Raw genomic sequence first — 13,938 nt, forward strand, 5'->3', positions numbered from 1 at the left:
ACGTGTCCTGGCATTCATATTATAGGATTGGCATTCATATTCTGCATTCATTTGTGGGTTTTTTATGAAACATAATTGATTTATAATATTATATTAGTTTCAGGTACACAACATAGTGATTTGAGATATATATATATACATTATAAAGTTATCACCACACTGTTATTATTCTCACTATATAAAGTTATTATAGTATTATTGACCACATTCTCTGTTCATTTGTGTTCAAAAAACCATCAATCACCAGACCAGAGTTTCTTCACCTGTTTGTGCCATGGACCCCCTTGATAGTCAGTGGGCACCTTCTCAAAATATTGTTTTTAAATCCATAAAATAAGATACAGAAGAGTACAAAGGAAACCAATTATATTGAAATGTAGTTATCCACAAATTTTTAGAAAAGAAATTTGCAATATAGTAACATGTGTTTCTTTAACATTAAAATAGGAGATCTCTTGGAGGGTCTCATAATTACAGTAATTGTTATATATAGTGATGAATTTTTAAACAATTTTTCAAAATATATGTAACATCTTAATGTCATATGATTATCAAAGTCTGTCCAGAAAAAGTCCAACCATTGTTAATATAATGAGAAATGTTTGCACTACATCAATGTAACCTGGCAGCCAAGGAGAGTGGACTGGAATGTATATGTGTGAACAATGACAACTTCACTGTACTAGTTATTAGGGGTGGTAGACACCACTGAGTGAGCATGTGTACTGTGTGGCCATCACATTCAAATGAGTGAGAAAGTAGAGCAACAAATCTGCATCAAATTTTGCTTTCAGCTTGAACATTCCTCCACAGAAACTATTCATATGATTCAGAAGGTTGTAGCTATGGGCAACTGGTGGTTGGCAGCTTCATCACAACAATATTGCCACTTGTGCATCACGTCTCATGCAGAGTTTTTTGGCAAAAGATCAAATCACCCAGGTGACTCAGCCCCCCTACAGACCAGTTTGACACCTTGTGATATCTGGCCTTTCCCAAAACTAAAATCACCTTTGAAAGGGGAGAGATTTCAGACTGTTCATGAGATTCAGGAATATCTGACCAGGCAGCTAATGGCAACTGGGAGAACTGTGTGAGGTCGCAAGGTGCCTACTTGGAAAGGGAGTGAGGCATTGTTGTCTTATGCACAATGTTCTTGTATCTTGTATATTCTTCAACAAATATCTCTATTTTTCATTATAGTACATGGCCAGATACCTTCTGGACAGGTCTCGTATATGTGATTTCCACTGGTGACAGAGTCACAGTACTGCTAGCACTATTATGGTTTGTTGCCTACATTTATAATGGGAGGAATGGTAAAATAAAGATGTAATTGGCAGGCCCTGCCAAGGTGGTGGTATGACATGAATAGTTATGTTCCATTTCCAGATTAGCTGGCATATTCCGAGACTCACTTCGGTTTGTGCCCCCACGTGGGCTTTTGTGGAAGCCCATGGGCTGGACGGGAAATGGCAGGGCTGCAGACCCCCAGCTGGCGTGGTGGTGGTGGGCAATGGCGTTGAACCCCTTCGCCTTTGATTTTGTTGGGCTACTTCCCAAATAACTTCTAAGAACTGCTGAAAGATTAAGAAGATTGGAATTTTGCTACCAGGAGAAAATTTAACCTTCATTTTCCAAAGGAAGAAACGGGCATTGAGATCACAGTGATCCGTTTGCTCAAAGCAAACGACCTTCTTCATTTGACTGCGGAAGCCTGTGGCTGGGCCATTGGCAATGGGCATTGAGACTATGCGACAAAGTGTGAGAACCAGGGCTTGGGTAGATAAACCATTCCTGAAGGAATCTTGGAGAAGGGCATTGCTGGTGCAGATGGTTTAAGCCAAACATACATGTCAAGTACGGACCTCTAAAACTGGAATAAACCCAAATGTCAAACAAAAGTGGTTTCCTCACATGGGCATCCCTGTGAGGTTGGCTGTCAAACAGGCTTTGCCAAAGCTTGCCTGCAGTGCACACACCACTGGCAAGAGGCACCAGTCCGTGGCACTGTTTGTGGGGTCGTCCCAGACACTGCTCACGTGCTAACACTGCTGGCGGGCCTGTGACCTGCAGGCACAGCTGCTTCCCGTCTGCCCGGCCAGGTCGCGGCCAGTTTGGGAGCTGTGTCAGAAGCTAACCCTGGGCATGGGGAACCAGGACCCTGTTGGCGGAAACTCTAATACAGCTTTTTTAATGCTTTGCTGTTATATGAGTAAGGATTCATGTAAACCTTTAGAGGGGGTATGAACTAAAAAGATTCAGAGTCCCAGTGTTTGATTTCCTGGGAGGCCCTGGCATCTCTCTCCTCTGCAGTATTTCAAACAGTTCATTACTGGACCTTTTGGTTTCCAGATAATAACCTCTCCTACAATATAGCCATTAAGGGCAATAAAATCTTAGCCAGGACTTACCTCACTTCTCAGCTTTTGATGCTCTAAATGGTATTTTAAGGAGAAGCTGTAAAGAGGGAAAATTCATATATTGCTCAGGAGTAAGTCTGTTTTGTACTGCTTCCTTTATAGTAATTAAAATGTTTAAGCCTAAGCCCTGGCTGGCGTAGCTCAGTGGAATGAGCGCGGGCTGTGAACCAGAGCATCGCAGTTTCGATTCCCAGTCAGGGCACATGCCTGGGTTGCAGGCCACGGCCCCCAGCAACCGCACATTGATGTTTCTCTCTCTCTCTCTCTCCCTCCCTTCCCTCTCTAAAAATAAATAAATAAAATCTTTAAAAAATAATAAAATAAAATGTTTAAGCCTAAAGAAAAGGAATATAGGCACGTGATAAAGCAAAATTTGAATTGTAGTAAAAAGATATAAAATGGAAATGCCTCCTTTCTCATCTCTCATCTCAACCTAAACCCTAGTTTTTGTCCCCAAAAAGTTTATGTATGTGCCTGAATGTTTTATGTATATACTTTCATTTAAAAGTATGCACAGATGAGACCCAACACGCTGTTTGCATTTTCGTTTTCTTTAAAAATTATCACAGAGCCGTGCCACGCCCACACACAGCCGGTCTCATTGTTTTTAGGGCTGCACTGTCTGGGCATCCTCTATGATAATTCCCTTGAGCAATCTTCTACTGATGGATGCTTAGGTTGTTTTTAGTTTTTTCTACATTAAAAACAAAACCCTGCAGAGCTGTGTCCAGTGTCGCTCAGTTCGTTGGAGCATCGTCCTGTACACCAAAAGTTCATGGGTTTGATCCCTGGTCAGGGCACATGCTTAGGTTGTGGGTTCAATACCCAGTAGGTGTGCGTACAAGAGGCAGCTAATCAATGTTTCTCTCTCACATCTATCTTTATCCCCTTCTCTCTCCCTCCCTGCCCCTCTCTCTAAAATCAATAAGCATGTCCTTGGGTGAGAATTTTTTTAAAAACTTGCAGAGAATATCTTTGTTACAAACACTTTTCTATATTTAGAGAAAGATATACCTCCAGTAGTTTCCTAGAAGTACAATTCCTGGGTCAAGTGTATGGGCACTTAAAAGTTTTAACAATATAACCAACTACCCTCCAATATGGTTGAATCAGTTTATGTTCCCACCAATAAGGTAATGGGTGCTTGCTTATTCATACACCTGTCAATTCTGGCAGCATAAATCTTTTAAAACATTTGCCAATCTGGTGGATTAAGCATATCTCATTGTAGTTTTGATTTACATTTCTTAAATTATTGGGTTGGCCAAAAAGTCCATATGTTTTTTTCCATAGAAGAAGAGACACATTTTTTCATTTTCACCAATAACTTCATTGCTTTGGATGTTTTGAGTACGTTGGCTGTCTCCCACATGGTATAACACTGATAGTTCTCAATTGATGTCTCAGTTTGATCGCTATCAACTTCAACCAGTCTACCCCACAGTGGAGCATCGTCCAGTGAGAAATCTCCAGCAGGAAATTTTGCAAAGCACTTTTGATCATTCCATCAGTCACAGCACCTTCTCCACACACTGCACAAATCTTTCTTTGTGTTTCAGTTGTGTTTTTACCTTTCTTGAAATAATAAAACATAGTATGCAAAAAATGTTGCATATTTTCTTCTACCTTCAATATTAAAATGGCTACACAAAAATTCACCAATTTTGGTAAGTTTTTTAATGCACGTTGATATGACAGCTGTCACAATACAATCTAACAAAATTGTTTCAAATGAAGTTAAAGATAACTAAGCACTACTAGAACCCTGTTATGGAAGAAACCAAACATTTTGACCTTCCCAATATGAGGAAAGCAGAGCATCTCTTTGTTTGCTTATAGAATATTTGTACTTGGTTTTCTGCAATTGTCTAGTTACTGTTCTTTGCTCATCTGTCTTCCGAGTGGCCGCCTTTTTCTGTGACATGTTTTGGCGTTGAGCAAACAGGACATGCCTGCTGCATGTGAGCACGGTGCTGAGTGTTGCGGCTCCCGCGGCAGGAAATGCTCTGCCTTTGCCCTGGTGATCTAGCAGTGTGCTGTGAGATGGACGTCAATCCTATCGCACTCTGAACGGGGGTGTTTGCACACCGAGTCAAGTGCCTTGAAGGGAAAGCTTTTGCATTTCTTAGTGAGAGAAGAGACAGGCCTGGACCGGGGGTGGGAGAAGACTGCACTGAGGAGCTGACAGCTAAAGAACAAATAGGAGAGAGGCAAGTCCCATATGATTCCAGTTATGTGTGGAGTCTAATGAACAATAGAAATTAACAAACAAAATAGAAGCAGACTCATAGATACAGAGAACAGACTGACAGCTGTCAGAGGGGAGGGGAGGGGGGCACTATGAAAAAAAAGGTGAAGGGATTAAGCAAAAAAAGTCGTAGACACAGACAACAGTACGATAAATACCAGAGGGAAAAAGGGGTTGATGGAGGCAGAAGATAAAGGGGAGATACACAGTGGAAGGAGACTTGGTTTGGGGTGGTGAACACACAGTACAATATACAGATGGTGTGTTATAGAATTGTATTCCCGAAACCTATGTAATTTTATTAACCAATGTCACTCCAGTAAATTCAATTTAAAAAAAAAAGAAAAAGAACAAATAGGATTGGGGGCTAGGGGAAGCATTTCTGAAGAAGCTCAGCATACTGGAGGGAATGGGACATGACAGGTGAGCCAGAAGAAGGCCAGTGAGCAGGGCACAGGGAGAAGGACAGTGGCTCCACGTGAGGCTGGACCACGTCACCTAGGGCCCCGGCCCCGTTAATGGTTGAGGGGTTTCCTCTAGGTAAATAGAAAGCCACCAAAGGATTCTAAACTGTAGCCGGTGATCAAATCTGCATTCTGAAAAGACTGCTCTGGCTGAAAAGGGAGGAAACAAGAAGACCAAGTAGAAGGCCCCGCTGTTCTTGAGTTAACGTGGATAAGCTCTGATGGGGGCTTGGCCCCCACTTGCGGCAGTGGACATGAAGAAAAGTACATGGGTTCAAGAAATACGGAAGAAGTCAAATAAAATTTGATGATGGATTGGATGTAGATGCTAAGGAGAGGAGGCAGTGGCTGGGATGATCCAGGGTTCTAATTAGATGGGGTGCCACTGACTGAAATAGGAAACACTGGAAGAGTCAAGGATGAGGTCCGTCTGAGGCAACACATCTGAGTGAAGCGGTCAAGTAGGCAATTGGATACAAAAGCCTGGGATCAGAGGAAAAGTCTGGGTTGGAAACATAAGTTTGGAGCTCACTGAGTACAGTAATTAAAGCTATGGACATAGGCAAAATGGCCCAAGAGAGGAGCACAGCACCTAAATGACATTTACTCACAATCCCTAAAGAATGCTAACATTAATTGCTGAGTAGAGAAATATGAGAGAGAAAGGAAAAACGGAAGCCTGAGAGCAGGCGGAGACCCAGCTGAGTGCAGGTGGAGACCCAGCCAGTGTGGCATCCCAGGAGCCAGGGCAATGGTCAGCAGTGCCAAACACTGCTGAGATGATGCCCAGTAAGAGGAGGCCGGGAAAGTGTCTGTTGGACTTAGCAATGTGGCGGTCTTGGTGGTGTGAACTGTTTCCATGGAATAAGTGGCGGGGGGTGGGGGCCAGAAATCAAACAGAGATGGTTGAGAAATGAATGGGAAATGAGGAAATGGAAACACTATACGGACCACTCTCAAGAAGTATGGTTTTGATAGAAAACAGCCCAAACTTGCCGCTCCTCAGTCTCTACTCTTGAGCCTTCTTTGCCACTCAATAAGCCGAACTGATTTTATAATTTGGATTCTGTGTTCCATAGCTGTGGTCTCTTGGTAGCCATGGCAACCAGCCGGCCAGGGGCAGAGTCTGCAGGGGACACTGCATGGAAATTGGAGGCTCTTCCACCCGGTTAAGCAGCCTCCAACTCTTCAGGCCTGGGAAGGCCCACTGTAGAATCACTGCTGAAAATTGGGTTAAGAAACAAAAAGCCCATATGTTTTAGAGACACCTACTGAAAAGCGTAAGGGTAAATGGAGTCCGAGGTTTGCAAAGTGAAACAAGATAAGCCATGAGTTCATTATTATTTTTTTAAATATATTTTATTGATTATGCTATCACAGTTGTCCATTTCTCCCCCTTTATTCCCCTCTTCCCTGCAGACCCCATTCCACCCACATTCCCCCTCTTTAGTTCATGTCCATGGGTCATACATATGAATTCTCTGGCTTCTACATTTCCTATACTATTCTTAACCTCCCCCTGTCTATTTTCTTCTTACCATTTATGCTACTGATTCCCTGTACCTTTCCCCCTTTATCCCCCTTCCACTCCCCCACTGATAACCCTCCATGTGATCGCCATTTCTGTGATTCTGTTCCTGTTCCAGTTATTCACTTAGTTTGTTTTTGTTTTTGTTACTTTTTAGGTTCGGTTGCTAATAATTGTGTTTGTTGTCATTTTACTGTTCATATTTTTTATCTTCTTTTTCTTAGATAAGTCTCTTAAACATTTCATTATAAGGGCTGGATGATGATGAAGTCCTTTAACTTGGCCTTATCTGGGAAGCACTTTATCTGCTCTTCCATTCTAAATGATAGCTTTCCTGGATAGAGTCATCTTGGATGTAGGTCCTTGCCTTTCATGACTTCAAATACTTCTTTCCAGCCCCTCCTTGCCTGTGAGACTTCTTTTGAGAAATCAGCTGATAGTCTTATGGGCACTCCTTTGTAGGTAACTGTCTCCTTTTCTCTTGATGCTTTTCAGATTCTCTCCTTACCTCTAATCTTGGCTAATGTAATTATGATGTGCCTTGGTGTGTTCCTCCTTGGGTCCAACTTGTTTGGAACTCTCTGAGCTTCCTGGACTTCCTGAAAGTCTATTTCCTTTGCCAGATTGGGGAAGTTCTCCTTCATTATGTTTTCAAATAAGTTTTCAATGTCTTGCTCTTCCTCTTCTCCTTCTGGCACCCCTATGACTCAGATGTTGGAACATTTAAAGTTGTCCTGGAGGTTCCTAAGCTTCTCCTCATTTTTTTGAATTTTTGTTTCTTCATTCTGTCCTGTTTGAATATTTCTTTCTTTCTTCTGCTCCAAACTGTTGATTTGAGTCCCAGTTTCCTTCCCTTCACAGTTGGTTCCCTGTACATTTTCCTTTATTTCACTTTTCATAGCCTTCACTTTTTCCTCAATTTTGCAGCCATACTCAACCAATTCTGTGAGCTTCCTGATTACCAGCATTTTGAACTGTGCATCTGATAGGTTGGCTATCTCTTCGTCGCTTAGTTGTATTTTTTCTGGAGCTTTGATCTGTTCTTTCATTTCAGCCTTTTTTTTTGGTCTCAGTGCCCCTGTTTCATAGTAAGGGGCAGAGCCTTAGGTGTTCAACGTGGGCCAACCCACGTTGCTGCGTTGTGACACTGTCAGTGGGGGAGGGGTCTGAGAGGAAACAAAGCTGCTTGCTCAGCCATCAGCCGGCTTCCAGTGACTTCCTCTGCTTCCCACAATCAAATTGGGTTCTTCTGGTGCTGATTCCTAGGTGGGTGGGTTTGAGTACAGTCTAGAACCCTGTGGGTCTCTCCAACAAACTCTCCTGTGAGGCTGGGAGTTTATCCAGCTGCCGCTCCAACTCTCACAGGTTTTTTCAGTCAGAGGTTTTGAGGCTTCATTTCCCCGCACTGGAACCCTGGGTTGTCTCGCTCTCCAGTTGTTTCTCCCGGTTTATCTGCATGCAAATGTGGGACCACCCACTCTGGTCCTCCAGCCCCTGCCTTACCACGAGTCCTTTCCACCCTGGCTGCCTGTCTCCACCCCTCCTACTGGTGTGGATGAATGTTTCTTCTTTAACTCCTTGGTTGTCAGACTTCCATACAGTTCAATTTTCTGTCAGCTCTGGTTGTTTTTTGTTTTTAAATGTGTTGTTTTTCTTTTGATTGTATGAGGAGGCACTGTGTGTCTACTTATGCCTCCATCTTGGCCAGAAGTCCTGAGCTGATTATTGCTGACAATGGGAAATGGGTGCCTGGAGGTTTATTATATTGTTCTCAATAATTTATGTACACATTTTTTTCATAACATGTTGTAAAAAATTCAATTTAGGAATGCTGTAAAGTGAAAGCTCAATGAGCCAGTGATCACCCAGGGCCCACCGTTTACATGGCCCTTCCAACAGGATTGCCTTCATTCTGCCTTTGGCTCGTGGGCTTCAAGGCATCACAAGTCCGAGGGAGAAAAGTCAGCTCTCACATGCTGTTCTTTTTTCTCTCGTTAACCCTAACTCCTGTTTCTTGCCCCTCCTCTTTTCTCATCTGCCTTGTGAGTTTGGACTCCAAATCATGGATCTGTCACTTACCACCTTCCTGAACTTGAACAGTTCCCTCTGGCCCGTGAGCCAGTCTCTGAAAGATCGGGTTCTGCGTCTGCTCGGCAATGCTGTAAGAATTAATTTTGAGACTGTGTGTGGAGGTATCTAACATGGCTCTCAGCCTTGAAGGCCCACAGAACTCAGGGAGGTGATAGAAATGAATGAAGCGGGCCCAGTAGGAGAAAATCACGTGAAACCTCTTGGCCTATATTTAGCTTTGCCACTTTTAGGGAACATACAAGTAGAAAAATTATAAGAAAAATGCATTTCTATAAGAAATATAGCAATGCAGCATGATCACAAATGGAATAAATAATTCGTATTCATTAATAAATGGGTAATAAACTGAGTCTTAGCCTCCATGTTGGGGAATATTAGGGAGTGGTGGGGATTAGGGCAAACCAGAGCAGGCAGGGACAATCCTCACAGCTGCTTTGAGAGAATGGAGGCAATGTTAACATGTCTTCTTATTTGACAAGACAAGCTAGAATGCTAATTTTTTTTATGTGAAACCTCCCAATTCTTAAATTTAAGTTCAACTATATTTTTAAAGAAACAATATGAAGTCCAAACTAAGCCCATCTGTGGGCCAAAATCTCCTGCTGAGCTGGCAATGTGCACCCTCTCACCTGGATAATGGGACATAAGTTTCCCCTCACCTAACCACTCTCACCCTTCATTTCTAGGGTGAAGGGTTCAGAGTGGGTTGAAGAGATGACGAAGCACCAAGGGATGTGATCCAGACACCTCAGCCTGTCCCAGGGCCTAGATCAGTGCCTGGCACACAGTGGATCCTAATGAAAAATTTGATGAATCAACAGCCAGTACCTGGGGGTTGGGGGTAGGATAGTTCAGTTTCTTGTGTACACCCCGGGCTTACCTGAGAAACTATCTCATTTTTCTTAACAGCCTTGCGAAGTCGCTCTGGCCGCTCCATCATCAACGGGAACTGGGCAATTGACCGGCCCGGAAAATACGAGGGCGGAGGGACCATGTTCACCTACAAGCGTCCAAATGAGATTTCAAGCACTGCGGGCGAGTCCTTTCTGGCCGAAGGTCCCACTAATGAGATCTTGGATGTCTATGTGAGTTTTGATGTTTCTGGGCTGCCCTCTGGGTTTTGTGTCTCGTTACTTTTAAGAGCCACACTTAAAACAAATAAGCAACACACCGTCACCCACGCTCAGTAAGACCGTCTGAGCAGAGCTGGTGGACGTGCCCTTAAAGCTCAGCCTCATCCTCACCACTCGCCCTGACTGCGCCGGGATCACAGAAACCTTAAACTCTACCAGATGCTTACAGCCCTCAGAGTTTATTGACCCAGTAAAACCAATTTTACTTGTTGAACCAAATCAGAGTCAAAATGTATCCTTTATTTCATGAGCATTGGATCTCCTCCAGGCACTTTCCTCCTAATGCTAATTTGGCATGTTTTCTTTTCATGGCAAAAGAAAGCAAATGCCTAAAGCAAGACAAGACTCTCACAGTTCCCAGCCCTCTTCGAACTCTCTTTAAGCGAACGAGGACAGGAGGATCGCAGAGGACTCCGGATGGCCCAGTGGAGCTCCCAGGGACAGCACAGAGGGGCACTGGGTGGCCCCTGCCTCGCAGAAGACAGGACTTCCACGTATTTAACACAAAACTAAATTATTAAGTTGCATGGAGTTAAAAAACTGCCCTTATTTTTAAAAGAAACCACTAGAATTCAGTCTTCTCAAAAACATCAGGAAATAAAAGGTGACATGAAATAAAAGCTTGAAATTGGGTTTTTATGATAAAAAAAATAGGCTGACTTATAGATACGCATGCTCTCACCACCTCCAAAGCCAGCACGCAATGTGTGCCGTGTCGGAGCTGTCTATAAATACTACTCCTTCAGCTGTCCCGCTACATGTTTGTTCCTCTTGGGCCTAGTGGCTCATGGACTAGAAACTATAAAGAAAGGCTTATTATAGTTCATTTGGAATATTATTTTTACATAATCCAGTGGGTCACTGGACTCTGAGTAGGTTTCGAACAGCACCAGTGATTAAAAAAAAAACCCAAATTGTTAAAGACCCGCTGTGGGTGGCCTAGGATGTGGTGGCCAACAATAATTTTATAAATGGGACAAGGTTTGTACTGGCAGAATGCTCACGCAGAAGAGGCACGGAAGAGGGAGAGAGGGTTTCCAACCTCAGACCAACTGTCGAATTATGTGAAAGGAGAAGAGAGGGGATGAGGGGTAGACGGCAGGAAACGTAGGTCGCACCTCCGTCGGTTTCGGGGTTCTGTGCTCAGCACCATTGTTGCTGAGTATAAGAAGCTCAGCGGTTCTCACGTCTGCCTTCCTGACGCCGGGTGACTTATGGAGCGCAGGCCCCATTGCACATGCAGAGATGATGGTGTGAACGGACGGAACAGACACACACTCAGCAACCAAACCGGACCCACCCATGCAGGAGTCGCTCAGAGATGTTTGTAGCTAAAAGGACTTAAGAGATCCGCTGTGATTCTAACTTCCTTCTTCTCCAGATGAGGAAACAAAAAGCTGCGATTAAGAGACTTGTTCTAAGTCACACAGCTGGTCAGCAGGAGAGCCCCTGTGTGAAGCAGCAGAGACAGGAGCGTCAGAATGCGGCCGCGTCTCCTTGCGTGGCTCACACCCACTCTGTCTATTGACGTCTGCTGCTTTACGGGGCCCATCGCCTCACTGCCCACCAGGGAAGCTGCAGGCCTCTGTGCTCCAGAACCAGTCTGGAGGGATCTGTTCTGCCGGCCCACGATGACTGGTTTGGTCTATTTGCCCCAGACAGTTTTCATTGCTGACTTCACAGCCATGTGCAACTTCCCGCTTTTGTCATTGGTTCCTAAAAGAGTGGGACCCAGGGAGAGTTTCTTCCTGGATTACCTGGTTTTCTGACTGCATCTCATTGTGGCTCTGGAGCTTTCCATGGATGAGAAGGGGTGGGACCCAGGGTTAGTGAGTTAGAGGGTTGGAGCAGAGCTTTCCTGGGCCAGCCTTGCCAGCCAGGTAGAAAAACTTCGAAAGAACCTCAAGGCTCCCAGGCTGGCTCTGCCAGAGGTGTGCCCTCCTTTGCACGACTCTATCTCGCCACCTAGTGTTCCAATGGGTTCTCCGTAGTGTGAACGCATCTATTTGGACATTTTAGGAGCATCGCACAAAATCTAAGCCACGGTACAGGATGGTCTGGAGCCAGCAGAAACCTCCCACTCCCCCTGCTCCCATCTTCCTAATCGGAATGTATGCAACGTTGACTTTCAGCCTGGTTTTCTTTTAAGTTGTTCATTATTCAAAACCAAATGACAAAAAGCCATCTGGAAATAGCTTTCATTTAATCTGTCACAGGCCCGCTAATATTACTCACCCATGGATTTACAGATAATGCCACTTACACCACTGAACCCCAAGCCGGGGGGAGAGGGACGTGCGTGCGTGCCAATGCAGTGACGCTGACTTTTGTGTTGTCAGATGATACACCAGCAGCCTAACCCAGGAGTCCACTATGAGTATGTTATCATGGGGACCAACGCCATCAGCCCCCAGGTGCCTCCTCACAGGAGACCAGGTAAAGTCCCTCGTTTCACTGCCAAGCCCTCGGCTCATTTCCTTTTAAAGCCTCCTCTGTCTTCTTCCTGTGCAGACTCCCTCTGTCTCTAAACCAAAGCAGAGAAAACCCAGGGGCACGAACTTCAGAGTCAGGAGCCCAGATATCAGAGGAAGCTCCACCATTGGCCTGAGCCTTCGCTGATAAGTGTTTCATTCACTTGATTCAAAAAATGAATTGAATATCCTGGGTTTTTCTTTCTAGTTCCCCATATGGAAATGCCCTGTATTAGTTTCCTGTTGCTGCCATAGCAAATCTGCTCAAGCTTAGTGGCTCAACCCAAGGTGGATTTACCGTTTTACAGTTCTAAAGGCCAGAAGTCCACAGTGGGCTTGCTGGGCCACACCCCTGGCAGAGGCTGCAGGAGAGAATCGTTTCCTCGCCTTTTTCCAGGGGCCACTTGCGCTCCTTGGTGCACGGCCCCTCTCTCCGTCTCCAAGGCCAGCTGGGTGGTGCCCTCACATCTCTCGCTGACTCTGACCTCTGCTTCCATCACCACACTTCTGTCTCTGACTCTCGCCCTCCCGCCTCTTTCTCATAAGGACCCTGATTTGGGCCACTCAGATATCCAGGATAATCTCTCCATCTCAAAATCTTTAGCTTCCTCACCTCTGCAAAGTCCTCCTTGCTACGTACGGTGACATATTTCTGGTTCCAAGGACTAGGACACAGACTTCTTTTGAGGGCCACCAGTCTGTCTGCCAGCGCTTTTCCTCTTAGTCCCCTTTTGGCTTCTGTGAACATGACGTTGACCTATCAAAAAGGAATACTGAGTTCACACCCAGTGATACACCTGTTCCCTGGGGGCTGTGCTGATGGACAGAGCGGGCAGCTTTTGTCGGGCTGCCACTGGGAATGGCTCAGCGCTCAGGCTTTCAGATATTTCTTTTACCAAGCGATAATGGAATCCACCCAAATGGAGGCCATCTTTTCTATCTTTCCAACAAGAAGGTCTGCAGAAATATCAATGGTGATGATTGCTCACACCCGCTGAGCCCTAGCTGTGTGTTGGACACTGCCAAACCCTTCCTGTTGGTTGGCTCACAGAATTTTCACCACAGCACTCAGACAGAGGTGCTATTATCAGCCTCATGTTTAAAGTAAGGAAGTGGGAGCTTAGAGGAATTAGGCTCTTGCCCTGATCCCACAGCGACCTTGGGCCAGCCTGCGTGACTAGCCTGTGCTTGGTACACTGCCCAGAGGCTACCTGGCCCGATGCCTATCCTAGGAAGTGAGGGGACAGGTGCCAGACCTGGCCTATCAGTCCTTCTCTGGACTGCCAATCAGATAACCACATTACCTGATTGTCACAGGTCGGGGAAGAGCCCCCAGGCTGCCTGGAGACGACAGCCTGGTGCACATCCGACAGTGGGGTACTTGTGTTGTTCAAACTCCAAGTCAGCAAACCCAGCCCAACCGAATTATTAAGCCATTTCCAGGAGCAATAACACAGTCTGAGAACCAAGTCCAGATGGCAAGCTGTTGAGATGCTGAGGCTGAGGCTGATTTATGGGGGCAATTGGACAGACTATTTGAAATGATACAGGATAATGACGATTGATGACAAGCCTAATGG

General features: G+C 45.0%; 1 protein-coding gene across 2 annotated transcripts in view; it reads left to right on the forward strand.

The window, feature by feature from the left end:
* THSD4 (thrombospondin type 1 domain containing 4) overlaps window positions 1-13,938 on the forward strand; it is a 576,129-nt gene that overhangs the window by 530,775 nt on the left and 31,416 nt on the right. For both annotated transcript variants that reach the window (XM_045848582.1, XM_045848581.1), the window contains 2 exons: window positions 9,664-9,839; window positions 12,227-12,323. In XM_045848582.1, coding sequence (XP_045704538.1) covers window positions 9,664-9,839; window positions 12,227-12,323 — 273 coding nt within the window. The remainder of the gene's footprint in view (window positions 1-9,663; window positions 9,840-12,226; window positions 12,324-13,938) is intronic.

This window comes from Phyllostomus hastatus, unplaced genomic scaffold (genome assembly GCF_019186645.2).
Source record: "Phyllostomus hastatus isolate PE091 unplaced genomic scaffold, TTU_PhHast_1.1 phas_contig_62, whole genome shotgun sequence".
Classification (NCBI taxonomy): Eukaryota; Metazoa; Chordata; class Mammalia; order Chiroptera; family Phyllostomidae; genus Phyllostomus; species Phyllostomus hastatus.